The sequence below is a fragment of the Trichosurus vulpecula genome, chromosome 2, assembly GCF_011100635.1.
Source record: "Trichosurus vulpecula isolate mTriVul1 chromosome 2, mTriVul1.pri, whole genome shotgun sequence".
Classification (NCBI taxonomy): domain Eukaryota; kingdom Metazoa; phylum Chordata; class Mammalia; order Diprotodontia; family Phalangeridae; genus Trichosurus; species Trichosurus vulpecula.
In genome coordinates, this window is record NC_050574.1 from 39285015 (window position 1) to 39302200 (window position 17186).

The following is a 17186-nucleotide window of genomic DNA, read 5'->3' on the forward strand; positions in this document are numbered from 1 at the left end:
CCTTTTTAATATAACTGGTTTAGGAAAAGCCTTCTGTGGCAGATCAACCAGCATATAACACTGAAAACTGAAGAATGAAAAAGCATTATTAAGAATTTACAAAAAAAAAATAGAATTTACTATGTGTCAGGCACTGGGCTAATTGTTGTGTATTCAAATAATAAAAAATGGCAGTCCCTACCCTCAAGGAGCTTTTAGTCTAATTTGGGGAGACAACATATGTGCATTCAATCAGCGGCAAAATGAGGGGGAGCACAAAATCTTAAGGGTTCAAGTATAGGGTCAATGGCAATGCCTATCAGTCTTTAGCAAGCATCTGGATTTCTGTCCAATGGGGGCTGCCCATCATAATTAAGGATGGGGGAGTGGTTCTGAGGTGGAGTGGTTTCTGAGTGGAAAGGGAAGGGAAGGGATTGGGATTTGACATCTTGTCAGAAATGTAAAAGGGGAAGTGCCATTGACAAAAAGTAGGAGGAAGATTTATATGGGGAAGGGAAACCTAGATCCCTTTGGGCACCAGTTCCCCTGGATCTTCCAGTCAACCCTGCATGAGGTCTGAGATTGCTTGCCAGTACAAAGGGGAAGATGTCACCTCATACTGAATTGAATTCTTAGAAATGTAAGAATTTTCCCCCAGACATTCTCCTCCCAATTTTTCATTTGACTTTCTGAATTTCAACGCCACACCTCATTTTTAGTCTCAACAGAGAAACCCTCTCAGTACCTGGAATCTTTTCACCTTGAAAAATCCCTTCTTACCCCTTCTCCCTGATCCCGTCCTTCTTACCCTTGACCCCCTTCCTCCCCAGGCCTCTATTTTGGTGAGGGTACCAGAATGGCCAACCTTTATTCTCTTCCCATGTGCTCCTCTGACCTTCTAGACTAAAATAGCAAAAACTCTTACATGGGTGTCTTCATCTCTCACTACCACCCCACTTTACAACTTCCTGTCATGTGTTGTCTTCCCAATTAGAATGTAAGCTCCTTGAGGGAAGGACTCTTTTCCTTCTTGTATTTCTATTGTCAATTCTTAACACTGAGCCTGACAAATAGTAAGTCTTTAATAAATTCTCCTTTCTTGTCCTTGTTAGACAATACAAACTTTACCCCACAACAAAGGATTCTTTCAAAAGAGAAAAACTAGTCATGTTTTAGCTTAGTATAGCTTGTATTTGTGCTTCAAATGCTTTTCCTGTAATAATATTTTCCTTGATTAATTTTGTAACTCATTTAATGAATATATTCAAGAATATACATTTATTGGTAGATTAATTCAACTTACTTTCCGACATTTTCTTTTTGTGTGTTGCCTGGGGAGAGTGAAATCTAGTATTCTCCTCTGAATTGGCCTCAAATTTTTTTTTCTGATGATAACCATTTCTCACTTCATTCTCACCATCATTTCATTTTCATAGCTATTGCCTTAATCCAATTCTTCACTCTCATGGTGACTTCTCATTTGTTAAAATTTCTTGTGGAAAGTGATATTTGAGTTGAGTTTTCAATGGAGCAAGGGTTGGAAGAGTTGGACTTATTATCATATGGACATGGGGGTGGGGAGGCATCCTGTGTAAATTTTAGAGGCAAGAGATGAAATGTTGTAGAAAGCCATTTTGGCAGAAGCATTTTAGCCATTTTGGAGGGATAGTAAGATGCAATTAATCTTGAAGGATAGGTAGGGGCAAGCATATGATGAATCTAATGTCAACCCAAAGAGTAATTTTGTTCATTTATTCTTTTTCTTGAGAAGGATATGATCAGAACTGTTCTTAAGGAATAACCACTTGGAGGCTTTATAGAAGAGAGATTAGAAAAAGAAAAGCTTGGCTGCAAGGAGATCATTCAGGGAGCTTATTATAATAGGCTGGCTCACAGATGAGTAGAGACTAAAGGCTTATTGTGGTTTGAGAGAATAAAAGGGGAAATATGAGAGAGATACTGGGAAGGTAGAATGAATTAGGCTTAACAAGGAATAGGAGATGTGAGGTAAGTGCACATGAGGTGCTGAAGAAGGCACCAAGATTGGGAACCTAGGAAACTGGAAGGATGAGGATACCCTCCACAGAAATATGAAAGATAGGAGATGAGATGGGTTTAGGGGGAAAGGAAAATGCACTTAGAGTTGGACATGTTGAGTTTAAGATGCTTACAATATGAAATGTTGAAAAGGGAGTTGGAAATGCAGGACAGGGGGCTCAAGGGAGAGACATGGGGGGAGAGGGGGATATATAGATCTAGGAGTCATCAGCATGGAGATGATAGGACATCCTGGGTGAGGTTAGGAGATCACCAGGAGAGAGATTAGACAAGTGGGATAAGAAGGCCTAGGACAGAACCTTGGGAAAAATTATGCTTTGAGGTTAGGACACAAATGAAGATCCAGAAAATAAAAGTGAAATGTCAAACCAGTAGGAGTAGAATCAGGAAGGAATCCTCTCAAGGAAATTGAGGTAGGAGAAAGCATGCAGAGTGGAGTGGGTGTTCAACATTATAATATTTCCAAAACTGTCCAGTAGGATGAAGACTAGGGAAAACAATTTGGAATTTATTAAGAAAGAGATGGAAGCCAGATTACGTGTGACTGGAAGGTGAGAAATGAGTGTAGATTGCAACTACTTTGTTTATATTTTTATTAACACTTATCTAAGAGTTTGTGTCTGAAAGGGAGGAGATGGTAACAGTTTAAGAGAGTGGGTTGATTAAGTGAAGGATCTTTAAGGACATGCGAATGTGTTTGGAATCAACAGGGAAGAAGGAGATAATAGATAAAGGAGAAGTAGAACTCAACCTTGTGCATATGTGTCTTCAATTCCCCCATAGCCCAGTCATTCTACTCTTCTCTCTTGGGCATTTCTACCCAATAATTCCTCCAGGATCATCATCTCCTCAATAGATGTTGGATTCAGGAAAGTTTCTCCAGCCAAACCTTCCCAGACAGGACCCTCGGGGAATACACAGGCACCAGTGACGCTGGAATCTGCTCATCCTAAAACAAAGGCACAAAGGGGATAGTGGAAGGAATCCAGTTGTGGAGCTTGTCTAGATGTGATCCAGCAACATATTAAGGAGGCAAAGGATGTAAAGGAGAGTGTATAATTGACTTAGCTAACCAAGGTGTTAGATAGGCAAGGGAGGAGGGTGTTATCAGCATAGGACTGATGACCTGGGAAAGAAATGAAGTTTTGAGGTACTAAGTCAAAATGGAAGAAGAAAGATAGAATGCTAAGGATGATTATCATATAAAAGGAGTTTGAAATTCAAGAGCATGGGAGGGGAATATTTGTGGGCAAAAAACTCAATGATAAGACTGTCTCTGTGTAGCTGAGGTGCAATGGAAGAGGTCATGGGAATTGAGTAGATTGAGGAAGTAGAAATTTAGGGTGTTTGAATGAGCATCATAATGTTTAAAATCTCCTAGTACAATACCAATCATCTCCACAGTACAGATTTTTCTCCATTTAGGAAAAGCCAATCCTTATTGAAGGAGGAAGTGTCTGAGTCTACGTTGTGTCATGGGTAAGAGGGAAACAATTTATGTCATGGAAATATTGGTCCTATTACATCATGGCTGTCCTCTGAAGCTCAGCTGAGTTCCACTTGGAGAAGCTCATCCCAAAAACATTGGCTACTGAGCAATGGAGACTTCTGACTTCAGCAATGTTGAAACCCATCTTCTGGAGTGCACATGGGGAATGATTAATGACTCATTGAAATGAATGAATAATTAGCTAACCTGACTTTTTAAAAAGAGAAAACCAAGTTAACTATCAAAAATATTGAAAAATTCACAACAAATGAACAAGAAATACAATTAGAAAGAATTTTGCCCAACCACATGTGAATAAAACTGACAACTTTAAAAACATAAATTAATATTTAGAAAATACAAAATATACAAGTTAACAGCACAAGAAAAAAGTTTGAACAATCCAATCTCAGAAGAAGAAACTGAACAAGCTATAAATGAAATACCAAAGGAAACAAACAAAAAACAGAACCAAATGGATTCACAAGTGAATTTTACCAGAGGTTCTAAGAACTGTTAAAAGTGAATTTCTGGAAAAATATAACACTCAATTTTGTGGTGTATCAGTCTCTTGTTGTATATGATGTTGTAATGAACCGTGAGAGCAGTTGCAGCAACTGGTTTCCTTCAGTGTCTTCTTTCCTCTTCTTTTTGGTACAGAAAGACTTAATTGGTAAAAAGGAGAATTTCATAGTCTCTGGAATGCCCCCCTCTCTTATCTATACTAATAGGTATTTCCCTTTGATTTATTAGAATTAGCTATGCTTAAAAGGATACCTCTTTTATCTATCTCCTGTTGTTAATTATTCATATTTTCCTTAATGAGCTTACTTTTCTTTGTATTAGCAGTTATATTGCTTCAAGTAGCCACCTTCCCCCCCTCCTTGTTTCATATAATGTATAAATATTGGTTGCTGAATTGTGAATGACTCATCCCACATCAGCTGCTGGTGGAGTATGCCATACTCTTGATTGTAATAAAGCCTGTGTCCTTATTTGTGCTAACTTATTAGCTATAGCTGGTAAAATTGATAAGAAAATTCATTTGACAATTCTAGCCACACTAGCTGGGACTGGATGACCCAACTCCCACAGGCTCCCAACTCAAAAAGCTCTTCAAGCACACACTGATGAGTGCACCCATTTGGCACCTCTTAGAGACCGGACCTGGGAGGGTGGAAAAGAATTGCAGTTGAGCACTTTTGTGCTCCAAATTGAAAGATCTACAGAAACAAATTTGTGTTTTGTATTTTTTTGTATTGTGTTGTCTGATTGTCTGTCATTTGTATATAATCAGTGTCTTGGCTGCCCTTCCTATCCAAATTCTTAATTCAATCTACAATGGAGATTTCATTCATTCAGAATAAAAGTTTGTAAATCTTGAGTAAATCTTGACTAGCTAGTGGAGTCCCATTCAAAATAATGACAGCAGACCAACATAAAGCTCAAAAATTGTTAGAGTAATCACTGGTCATTACAGGAGCTGGTAATTTTGTTCTAGAACAGAGCCCTCTTGGTAATATTTTGGCAAAGTGAAAAAAAAATCATAGCAAGAATTGATGTGTCTAAGTCTGTACTTGCTGAGCTCTGTCAAACTAAATGACCAGCCCAGCCTTATTTTACTGAACAGTCATGGCCATTATTTGGTACATTTGATCATGAAATTTTATAATTTTAAAGAGCAAAATAGAGGTTATATTCCCCAAAGTTGTAGTGGCGTATTTGGGTGGATTCTGAAGTTCATAAAATTTGTCAACCAAATCGTAAAAAAAATTAATGAAATCAACTTTCTTTTGGGGAAAAAAAGAAAAATACCTCCTTATGAGGTTTCACCTGAGAACAGAGGCTAGCACTTTGCCATATTTTCCACCCAGTGTTCCACTGCTGGTCTCAGGTACCCGACTTTTAGAAATACCAGCAACCCAAAGGCAGCATTCTTTTATTTTAAGGGATGATGTCATCATTCTTTTCAACTTTGCCCTTTAGTGGCAAGAAAAATATCTCTGTGAAATCCCTTCACTGATAAATAATCTCTCATTAAAATGAGAGAGATGAGAAAAGGAAAGATGGATAGAAACTCTGAAGCAGGAATACCACCAGATATAACTATTAGCTACATTACAGTGAAATTTCGGCTGATTTAAATGAACTCTTGGTTCATAATCCTAGGCACTAGCACAAGAAATGCCCTTTTTATTCCACATACCCAGCCAATTCTAATATGAAACTCTCTCCCTCCCAATACACTTTCAGTGCAAAATAAGAAAAAGAAAAAGAATTTTTCTGCAAAAATTTTTTCAAGCTTTCAAAAGATACTGTCTCATCTTTGTCTTTCTAATTCTGATGAAGTTGGGAATACAGAGATAGTCAAATAAAAGAGAAGGAAACTTTTTTCCCCATTTGCAGAAATTTATGACACTGTACATTAAAGATTAAACTTGTGACTGAAAAATAATTTCTTTACTGTGAATTTCTATATTGTGACTTCAATGTTTTTTGTAAATGCTGAAATATCCTACTGAGTTTTGAGGACACTGCTCCTTATAATTTTTAAAGGAAAAATAAAAACTTTGAGATCATTATGTATAAACCACACCTAGACTCCTTTTTCATCTCCTTCCTTTCTAAAAAAAAATGCTATTTATTGTTTTAGGATAGAAGAAGAAGGTGATTTCACCAAGTAGAAAATGCTAAGAAAGCTATAGAGCAGAGAGAAGTAAATAGAGAAGCAAACAGTTTTGCAGTCTGCTGTTTCTAAACTTATCTGGCACTCAAGAACCACTGCTGGTTCAATGATTAACTCTTCTCTCCAGTTTGGAAAGAAAAAGATTCATGTAAATCAGAAAACAAAATATCATTTTAGGTGAATATCTTTATTTTACCTTGGTGTTCTGGGAATGATTTAGTAGAATTTTATTGGCCAGGTTAAAAGCTGTACCTGACAAAATGAGAAATTATATGTAAACCTTGAAGTTTCAGCTTTGTTCAGGGAAAAGCTTTTGAAATTAATTGATACATTTAATGAGACTTGTGATAATTTGTACAAGCATAAAAGATTTCAGTTGAATAAAAAAAACAGTTTTGTAGATGAATTGAGATATAATTGGGATATGAAGACTGAGAAAGTAGTGAAGGAAAGTGAAGGGTTGAACTAGAATGGGGAAAGAAAAAATGTCATTTTGGAGGCCATTCATTGGAGACTGTTTTGATGTAAAGCTTAATTAGAAAGTAATGATTAGTAAGTGTTTGGATTTCCCAAAAAGCAGGAATATAAAATGGGTGATTTTCTTTACCCACATTGATATAATACAAAGTCTTCATCTTTATCAGCTATCAAAATGTACATCAGAGGTCAAAAGACAAGCTTAGAATTAAGAGAAGTTTAAGGTAAGTAACATCTCACTTAGCTAAGAGGAGATTAGGAAGATTTCGGTGCCTGTAGAATTTTTATTCTATATTGGAGAAGTGCTTGTTTCCTCCTTAATTAAAATTAATTCTGAGATGGAATAGCATTAGTTCCATGAGAAATGATGAGCAGGCAGACTTCAGAAAAACCTGGAAAGACTTACATAAACTGGTGCTGAGTGAAGTGGGCAGAATCAGGAGAACATTGTACATAGTAGCAGCAACATTGTGCAATGACCAACTTTGATAGACTTAACTCTTCTCAGCAATACAATGATCTAAGACAATTCCAAAAGACTCACGATGGAAAATGCTGTCCACATCCAGAGAAAGAATTACAGAGTCTGAATGTAGATCAAAGCTTATTAGTTTCTCTCTCTCTATCTCTTTCTGTCTCTCTTTCTTTGTTTCTTCTTTCTCATGGTTTTTCCTTTTGGTTCTAATTCTTCTTCACAACATGACTAATGTGGAAATATGTTTAACATGATTGTACATGTATAGCCTATGTCAGACTGCCCACCATCTTGGGGAGGGGGAATGAAGGGAAGAGGAGAAAATTTAAAACTCAAAATCTTATAGAAGTGAATGTTGAAAACTAAAAACAAACAAATAAATAAAATTTGAAAAAAATTAGGTGTACAAATATAAAATAGATAATAGATAAAAATTAATTCTGAGATTTCTCAGTATCTCTAAGCTTTATTTCATTGATTTTGATATTTTTGTTGATGCAGAAAAGTAACTGGAAATATGCAGCAGTATTGAAGATTGGGCAGCTTAGGATTTGGCTTTATATTGGGTTTTGATAAATTGGCGAAAACCTCTATTCAAGGCATGATTGATCTGTTTTCTGAATGGCAAGTGCCAATGGCATTTTTGTAACTAGAAGAGTAATTTGGTTTTAATCATTCCATACTAGTATCTGAATGCAGATTCTCCTTCCTTTCAAAGTAAATTTTTATCATCTTGGCAGGTGAATGGTAAAGTATTTATAATGAAACTTGTAATATTCAAACATCTCTAAGCTACTATAATGAGATGCGAGTATGAGACCCTATTTCTTTTATTTTTAACATTCTGAATTTTTGGCTACTTCTTGCTTCAATTTTCTAACCTAAGCAACTAAGACAAACCAGTCCTAGGCAAGCCTAGGCTTGCCATTCACTTGATAATAGTTATATATTCATGTATAAGATTATATTCTTAAAGTATTACATTCTTTCTCAATGACATGAGAATAATAAATATCCTCAAAGGGGAAATCATGTGACATGTGTAAAGATGTAAAGATTTAATTTCCTTTTCATTTTATAAAATTTCCCCAATTATATGTTTAAACAATTTTTAAACATTTTTTAAAAAAAGTTTTTGAGTTCCAAATTCTATTCCTCCTTCCCTCTCCTCCCCTCTGCCTGAGATGGTAAACAATCAGATATATATAGTTTATACGTGTGCAGTCATATAAAATATTTCCATGTTAATCATTTTGTACAAGAGGACTTGAATAAAAAAAAGAACGAAAGAAAGTGAAAATAGCATGCTTCAGTCTGTATTCATATGGTATTAGTTCTTTCTCTGGAGGTAGATAGAATGTTTCATCATGAATCCTTTGGGATTGTCTTGGATCATTGAATTGCTGAAAATAGTTGAGTCATTCACAGTTCTTCATCGTACATTGTTGTTGTTACTATGTACAATGTCCTCATGGTTCTGCTCACTTCACTTTGCATCAGTTCAGGTTTTCCTTTCCAAGTTTTTCTGAAATCATCTTGTTTGTCATTTCTTATCGCACAATAATATTCTATCACACTTATATACCATAGCTTGTTTGGCCATTCACCAAAGCTTTAATTTTTAATGAGGTAGCAATCATTCCTTTAAGAAAAGCAACAAGATTAGATTTTTTCCACTGGGGAACTAAGATATATGTGATTGATATATGTGATATTCCAATATTTTCTATTAAAAACAATAACAAGGGGTCAAATAAACATGATGGTCCTAGATGATATTTTAAACATTTTTCTCCTAGAGATAATAATGGACAAGATTAAAAAAAAGTAAAGTACCGAAAGTCCTTCAGATCTATTTGAATATATAGAGATTAATTTTATTTTTAAAAATACTTAAAAATCTGATTATGTTTTAGTAATTATGTATCAATTACCAAATTAGATCAAGGAATTTACATGTAAAATTGTTTTTAATAGTCATAAAGGAACCTTTAGATCATGTTTTTCCTGTTGATGTCTCCCTCTGATAATAACAAGAGATAGGACTCATTTTGTAAGTCAGGCTCTCATGGATGCTCATCCATAGCATGTACAGGATTTAGGCAAGATAGAAAAAACAAATAATATGTGAATATTTTTTAAAATCTCTAAACCTTCAGATGAGTTACAGATAACCTAATCTGATGTTCTTCCAGTAGCCCAGGTGTTCATAAGGTTAACTCCATAAGATTTTCACCGGCTTTTACCACATGAACTAGTTACTCAAAAGTTCAATGTATAAGGATTTTGTCAGGCCCTACTAAATCATATTAAATCTTATCATGAGTAAATTAAAAATAACGTTATCTAGGTAAGTGACCTGGAATCTGGAAGCTGTCAAGGAAAAACCTCTGTAAATCTGTCCTGAAAACAAGGTGAAATAACCTATTGCAAGTACTGTTAACAACTAGTATTCAAGTGAACAACACCAAGATGTTGATTCCAGGATACATATCTCAGAGTTGAAGGAGATTGAACTGGACAATTTGTGACTAGTGGTCAAGGACGTTCACTTTTGATACAGAATTTCCAAGGGAAAATGCTTCCCAGAAGTTGACAACTTCATAAAGTAGGTGGCTAAATGGACATTAAGATGTATTTCTTTTTTTTTTTTCATTTAGCAAGGCACATTTTATTCTCTAAAAACTCCAACTATGGAAACTCCACAAAAAGAGACAGGGAAGGAAGGCAGGAGCATGGTGGGAGGGTGGGAGAGATGCTTGCTGGATTCTGGATTAGAAAGAGGATGTTAACAGCAGGATGCAAGAGCCAGCAGGAAGATCACTTTCTGCCTTCTGGGAGTCCAGGAGAATCATAGTAGCTATCACAGTTCCCATGGAAACCAAGAAAGGCTAGTGGAATCTTGGTGCTCCTGTTTTCCTGGAAGTTGGGGATGGCAAGGACAGAGCACACTGAAGAACTTTGCACTTGACAGGGTTAGAATTCAGTCCCACAACCAAAGAGTGTTCAGACATTTCCAGAGAAATAGTGTAGATCTTTGCAGTATCCAGGAAAAGATGCTGGAGCTCTTGGGCAGGATTTCTGCAGCTCCTTATCCAAGGATTTCTGGAAGACTTTGCATCAGTAGCAGCAGTAAAGACTAGGAAGGGATGTGGAGTCATCTTCTTGGCTCAGTCATCCAAGGGGTTAAAAAAAAAACCTAAAACTCTCAAGACTGACAGGGGTCACCTGTAACTTCATCTTGAGAGGGAAGGAGGGGAAAGAGGACCTCCCTTACCTTAGGGAGTCATTTATTACCTCCCTCCCCCCTTTCCGGATTCACACATAATTCTTGGTCGGGTATTCAGAAGGACCTCGGGAGCCCCCTGGGGGAGGGGCAGAAACAGAGTATCGAGCCACATAATGGCTGGTGCCCCTTGAGCTGCTGGAGGGGCAAGTGCAGCACAGTAAGGACCGACCTAGTATAAAAAGGCTTGCAGATGCCCAGCCAACATAGAGGCTATGCCCCAACTCCCTTTTCTGAGCATCAGTGACCAGGGGGTTGTAGAAATTCTTGATGATCACATGGGCAGTCCAGCTCACAGGGATCAGGACCAGGACTGCTAAGATGAGGAAAATGACCCCTGAAGTCAGTACTAGCCGGGCTTTTGGTTCCTCATCTTCTATACAAGTGGTACACTTGGCCCCAGCCAGATAGACCAGCAGGCCCACCAGGGCCAGAAGCAGAGCAACAACCATGAGGGCTCTGGAGGCTTGGACATCGTGAGGCAGAGCCAGCATGGAATCATGAACCTTGCATTGCATCTGGCCAGTGCTCTGGACCACACAAGCCATCCAGAGGCCTTCCCACACCACCTGGGCCACTACGATGTTATTGCCAATGAAGGCCGTGACTTTCCACATGGGCATGGCACAGGACACTAGGCCTGATATCCAGCCCAGTACTGAAAGGATGATGCCCAGGATCTGGAGGCCAGCAGAAGCCATGGCTGGAGGCTTAGAGAAGACCTGCCTAGGAAAAGAACAGGTGCAGCCAGAGAACAGGGTAGAGTATCAAGATGTATTTCTTATTGCTTTTTTTAGACCCTGATACCATAGTTATGTTTATTACAAATTAACTATAGTACAATTGATTGATTTTATTGCTTGATGTTCGATATGTAGTCTTGTGATAAGTTCAAGAGACATAATTTCTGAGTAATAAATCATTTTTATTAATTATGGCTAGCCAATAATTAATAAAAAGATGGTCATCCAAAGACCCCTTCTGGAGGCCTCTTGAAGCTTATATATCCTTGAAAGAGTGGCAATCAACTCTGATTGGTTAACAATGAGAATGAATATTATAATGAGAGGTAGACCTATTCTAATGAGAGGCTGGGGGACAAGGCTCTGATCAGTCAGTCTTGGACTTATCTCTACCCATGCCACTACTCACATACGGCAATTTAGACAAAGAGGGGTCCATCTCCACTCAGATCTGTCTGGCTAGAACACAATGGGCTGGAATTCACCTAGACTAAAATCTCTTTACCTTTTGATCAAATCTAAGCTTTCCCAGTTGGGTAAATCTCAACCAAGATTTCATCTCATTATCAGCCCTGTTCTTCAGAGAACTAAGGTTTGACCTAATCTCCAAATGAGGACATAGGAGGGGAAAAATCCCAGATCTCCCCAATATTAACAATTGGTTATTTAATAATCATTTCTCTTAGTCTTTAAGAGAATGATCTGCATTTTGTACTTTTAGCCACATTTTTTGTTTCATAATGGCTATAATCTTCTTGGGACTAAGTTGCCTGTTCTATAGTACAAGCTTCTCATTTCATCTCACTCTTCCATTAGATGTCCTAGAGATGGAAATGGTTTTTATCTTGGGACAAAGGGAGAAATGTCGAAAGTGAACATAACTGACTCCATTTTGTTTTGTGTCGGCCATCTTGATGTATGACCTCCCCACCCCCATGAACTACAAGAACAGCTATAGCAGGGGTTTTTCATCGGTTTCTCCTTTCCTCCTCTTATCAGTACAAAATGGCTAAGGCCTTTTCATGTACTCACTTAGAGTGAGGTAACACCCCTTCAGTGAATAGGCCTCTTTAAAAAGCGAGTCTAGGGGTGGCCCCTTTAATTAGAAAAAAAAATCAAACTGGGGGGAAGACCCTCAGGGTTGCTGTTCCAAAGGCAAGTAGTTACCATTGAAAAAATATGGAAAATAGGTGTTACCTCACTCTAAGTGAGTACATGGAAAGGCCTTAGCCTAAAAGGGCCAAGGTCTCCCATTGCATCCTGAGTCAACTCCAGTCATCCTGATGAATATCAGGCCACTGGACCCAGATGGGTCTGGAAGAGAAACTGAGGCTGGTAATCTTGCACGGCCCTTCCTCACTCAAATCCAAGTCAACTGCAAGTCATACCACCATTTCCCTGATGTCATGGTCCTCTTTGAAAACCAAGCACAAACCCAACAAGTACAAAAAGACTTAACTGATAAAAAGGAGTTCAGTCTCTGAAATGTCTCCCTCCCTTACTTAGACTCATAGCTGAATTCGCTATACTAATAAGGACACATCTCTTATCTATGCCCTGTAACTAATGACATGCATTTTCCTTAATAAGATGCATCCTTTTTTTTATAGCCAGCTGCATTGTAATGACCAATTACCTTTTTCCCCCATTTCATATAATGTAGAAATATTGCTTGCTGAATTCCGAGTGTGCATAAGTTCCTTGTCCATTGTTGATGGGGTAGGCCACACACCGAGTATAATAAATGGCCTCTGATTTTTGCTGGCTTGTTAGCTTTAGCTAGTCAAATTGGTTTTTTAAAATGTGACTATGAATCCCAAAATCACATGAAACTGTTTCTGAAAATTGTGAAAGAGATCCTGCTAAACTCCTTTTATGACACAGATATGTTCTAAGCACACAAACCAGAGAAAGTTAAGACAAAAAAGAAAGCTATAGGCCAATATCTAATAAACATTGATTCAAACAGCAGAGGCCATAAAAACACATTTATAACTAAGAATGCAGGCTTGATTTAATATTCAGGAAACTATAAGCTTAATTAACCACACTAATAAGAAAAACAAAAAAAATCATATAATGATATCAATAATACAGAGAAATCTTTTTTGAAATACCGGTTTCTATTACAAACACTAGAAAACAGAAGTTTAAATGGAAGGAACACCTTCATTACGATTTTGCAAGATAACTGCTATTATTTATCTCTATTTTACAGTTGAAGAAACTGAGGCAAAAAGAAGTTAATTGACTTGCCCTAACAATGCTATTTATTAAGTGCCTAAGACCAGATTTGAACATAGGTCTTTCCTGACTTCAGGCCCAGCACTAGCTGCTTCTTGGAAGACTTTTCCTCAAAATGATAAATAGTATATACATATGTAGATATAGATATAAAATCATTAGCTAGCATTAATTATAATGGGGACAAACTAGTACTGTTTCCAACAAAATTAGAGGTAAAACAAGAATTTGAATTATCGCCACTTTTTTTTGCTGGGGTTCCCTAGAGGTCATGGGAATTGAGTAGATTGAGGAATAGGAATTTAGGGTGCTGAAATGAATATCAATATATCTAAAATCTCATAGTGTAATGGTGGCAATTGAGATGGAGAGGAAGACTGCCCTAAGCACTGAACTCATTGCAGAAGGAAAAAGGAGAGTGTCCTTGGACTCAGTCGATAATAGCTACTGGAATCTTCTTTTGTTGATCAATTTGGATTGACATCCTCAAATGAAAAGTTTACTGAGCGACAGTGGCAGCAGAGCCATCTGGCGGTGGCATTGGCGGGGTTGGGTGCAAGGACTCTTCTGACTCCCCCACCAGGATCAGTTTGGGTGTCTGAGTTTTCGAAAGCATGACCAGAACTCGAGAGTGTGGCTAGGAATGTTGTGTTGGCAGAAATAATGCAGTCTCAGAAGAGGCAGAAGATTTTAACCACAGAGCAAGAATTCCGGAGAGTACAATAGAGTTAGATCTGCAGTGAGAAATGTAAGGGGCAAGGTTGAGGGGAATTTGAGTCAGAGTGGTGGAAAGAGAATTCAGTTTGTATACTGACAGGTGAGAACTCAAAATCCCTGCGTTCGGGAACATATGACAGGGGCAAGGGAGGAGGGGAGGGGGGAATATGGTTACCACTGAGGAAAGATTCCAGGAAGAGTATCAGTGGCTAAAGGCAGGTCCATAGAGGAAACAGCGTTAGAATGCCCAAAGCCCTCCCTCAAGGACTAACCTCATAGCAGAAGCTTTTGAGTCCTGGGGGGCCCAGGGGAGTCCTTTCACAAATAGCCAGGGCGGTCAAAAACATGCCTTTGGGGAGCCCACACATGAAATAGCATGGCAGTCTGGGCTAGGTTTGATCAAAGAGAGATCCAGATGCAAACACTGAAGAATACAAAACAACATATCACAAATATCCTACACTACAGCCAGGAATGCAGGATGGTTTAATATTAGGAAAATGATTGACTTAATCCATTCAGTGGATAGAGCACTGGACCCGGAACTAGGATGACTCATCTTCTTAAGTTCAAAACCAGGCTCATTCTTACTAGTTGTGTGACCCTGGGCAAGTCACTTCACCCTATTTGCTTCACTTTCCTCACCTGTAAAATGAGCTGGAAAACAGCAAACCACTTCAGCATCTCTGCCAAGAAAACCCCAAAAGAGGCACAAAGACTCAAACATGACTGAAAACGACTGAACAACAACAAAAAAGCAAAGAGAGGGTGGGATGGAAAAGGCTAGCAGAGAAAGAGCCAGTAGGAGATATGGACCCAAGAGAAGCCTCAAAAGCCAGCCCCGGGAGATCACTGGCAGAGGCCCTATTCCAGGATAAAGTAGGTGTGGCATTGGCCCCTAAAGCTCTAGATAGAATTCAGCATTCAAACCCTTCAGAGGAATTCCTGGAGCAAATATTAAGTGCCTTTTAGGTATAGATTCTTGGGCTTCAGGGAGCTTCCCTGTGTACTTGCCATTAGATCTCGATGTTGATAAATTCAATCATAAAACATAAATTCTCCCTGAAGGGGATTCACCAGTATTGCCTGACTCCCTGAGACTACTCACTGGGCTTCTCAGGCTGATGAACCTCAGCTCTTCTCTTGAGCAGCTTCCTTCCAGGCCTGGGCAGCTCTGTTGTGTAAGCTCTCTGGCAGCCTGGACATTTCTCCCCAGGCTGTTCATACAGAGCCCAAGATCATCAACCAGGAATTCAGATTCTCAAAGGAGAGTTGGAACTTCCCTCCTTTGGGTGCCCAAAGTCTGAGCCTAGGGATGCAGAGGCCACACCTGCAGATGTCTGCAGATTCTTTGTCAAATTCTAGTTTAGCACTGAGGTTAGGGAACATTGCCTGCAGGGAACCCTTCTTAAATGTGCCCAGATTTGAGGTGGGACCGATGCTCTGTAGGGGACTAAAGTAAATAAGGCGCTCTCATTCTGAGACTCCTCAGCGTTTTAGTGCTAGGTACTGGTACTTCTGCAAAGAGAAGTCAATCCACCATAGCCATGCATAGTCTAGGGCCAGATCCAAAGAATATGGGAAGCTCTCATGAGGCTATGACCTGCACATAAGGTAATGAGGGGATTAATTTGCTGACATCCAGAGACCCAACTGTCAAAATGCTTTGAGTGTACCTGAATGAGAAATCAAACAGCAGCCTTTCTAAAAATGCTTTATTGATGTGTGGCTTGTTACTAGGGAGGTAAAATTCCTAAAAGATCCAGAAGAACCCAGGGAGGCCAATAACATCGTCTGATCTTCCAGAGTAGAATTCTAACCTGGTGAAGCCTATGGATCCTTTTTCAGAATCATGGTTTTAAATTAACAAAATACATCAGGTTGCAAAGAAAATCAGTTACACAAAATTGTTGTTGTTCAGTCGTTTCAGTCTTGTCTGACTCTTTGTGATCCCGTTCGGGATTTTCTTGGCAAAGATACTGGAGTGGTTTGCCATTTCCTTCTCCAGTTCATTTTACAGGCGAGGAAACTGAAGCAAACAGGGTGAAGTAACTTGCCCAGTCATACAGCTAGTAAGTGTCTGAGGGCAGGTTTGAACTGAAAATGAGTCTTCCTGACTCCAGGACTGGCACCTATCCACTGTGCCACTTTAGTGGCTCTTGTATAAAACTACAGTTTTTAAATTTTTTTTTTGAAAAAACACAAGTTCACAAAAATTTACATGAACTGATGCAGAGCGAAGTAAGCAGAACCCAAAAATGGTATGTACAATGACTACAAACATGAATATTTTCCCTAATTACATGTAAAAAACAGTTTTTAACATTCATTTTGAAAATTTTGAGTTCCAGATTCTCTCCCTCTCTTCCTTCCCTCCTCCCTCCCCAAGACAGTAAGCAATGTGATATAGGTTATATATGTGCAATCATGCAAAACATATTTCCATATTCAATGACCACAAGTATGCAAACAGAAAGAACACAAAATGAAAGAAAGGGAAGGCTGCCCAATTAGAAAGAATGGTGGCTAAGCCACAGAGCTGCCCATGTAGGCCCTGAATGGAGCCTACAGATGAATAAACAGTAACATAGATCTGCTCCTCTAAACCTACAGAGCTTTCCCACTGACTGATAGTGGCTGAGTCTAGCTACAGCCTACTGGAAAGACCAACAAGAGGTAAAATAAGAGGCGAGATACATAGACCCAAACCCAGGTCAAGATCACACAAGATCTTATTTTATCTTTGTTAGACCTAAATGTATTTGGATCCAGAGGAGAACTCTTTGATGGGAAATGAAGGTGGTGAAATGATCTGGTCCCTTTTGGAAGCAAGCTAGTTTTGTCATAGTGTTTGGGTCCTTTGTAGAAGGACCCCTTCCTGGCATGGGGGAAGAGGATGAATGCAAGGATGCCAGCCACTCCTTTCCCTCTGGAGCCAGTGTATAAGTGCTTCTATACAAGCATATATTCGCTGTGTGACCCCTGACAAGCTACTTAACCCTGTTTACCTCAGTTTCCTCATCAAAAAGATG

General features: G+C 38.7%; 1 protein-coding gene across 1 annotated transcript; it reads right to left on the reverse strand.

Moving 5' to 3' along the window:
• Positions 1 to 10482: 10482 nt before the first annotated feature.
• Positions 10483 to 11183, reverse strand: LOC118839136 (claudin-6-like). The gene has a single exon (XM_036746579.1). It carries the CDS (start codon positions 11149 to 11151, stop codon positions 10483 to 10485), a length of 669 nt encoding a protein of 222 aa, XP_036602474.1. The 5' UTR covers positions 11152 to 11183.
• Positions 11184 to 17186: the final 6003 nt, after the last annotated feature.

Coding starts and splice junctions, on each gene's coding strand:
- LOC118839136 (XM_036746579.1), bottom strand. CDS start 11,151: ATGGCTTCTGCTGGCCTCCAGATCCTGGGCATCATCCTTTCAGTACTG.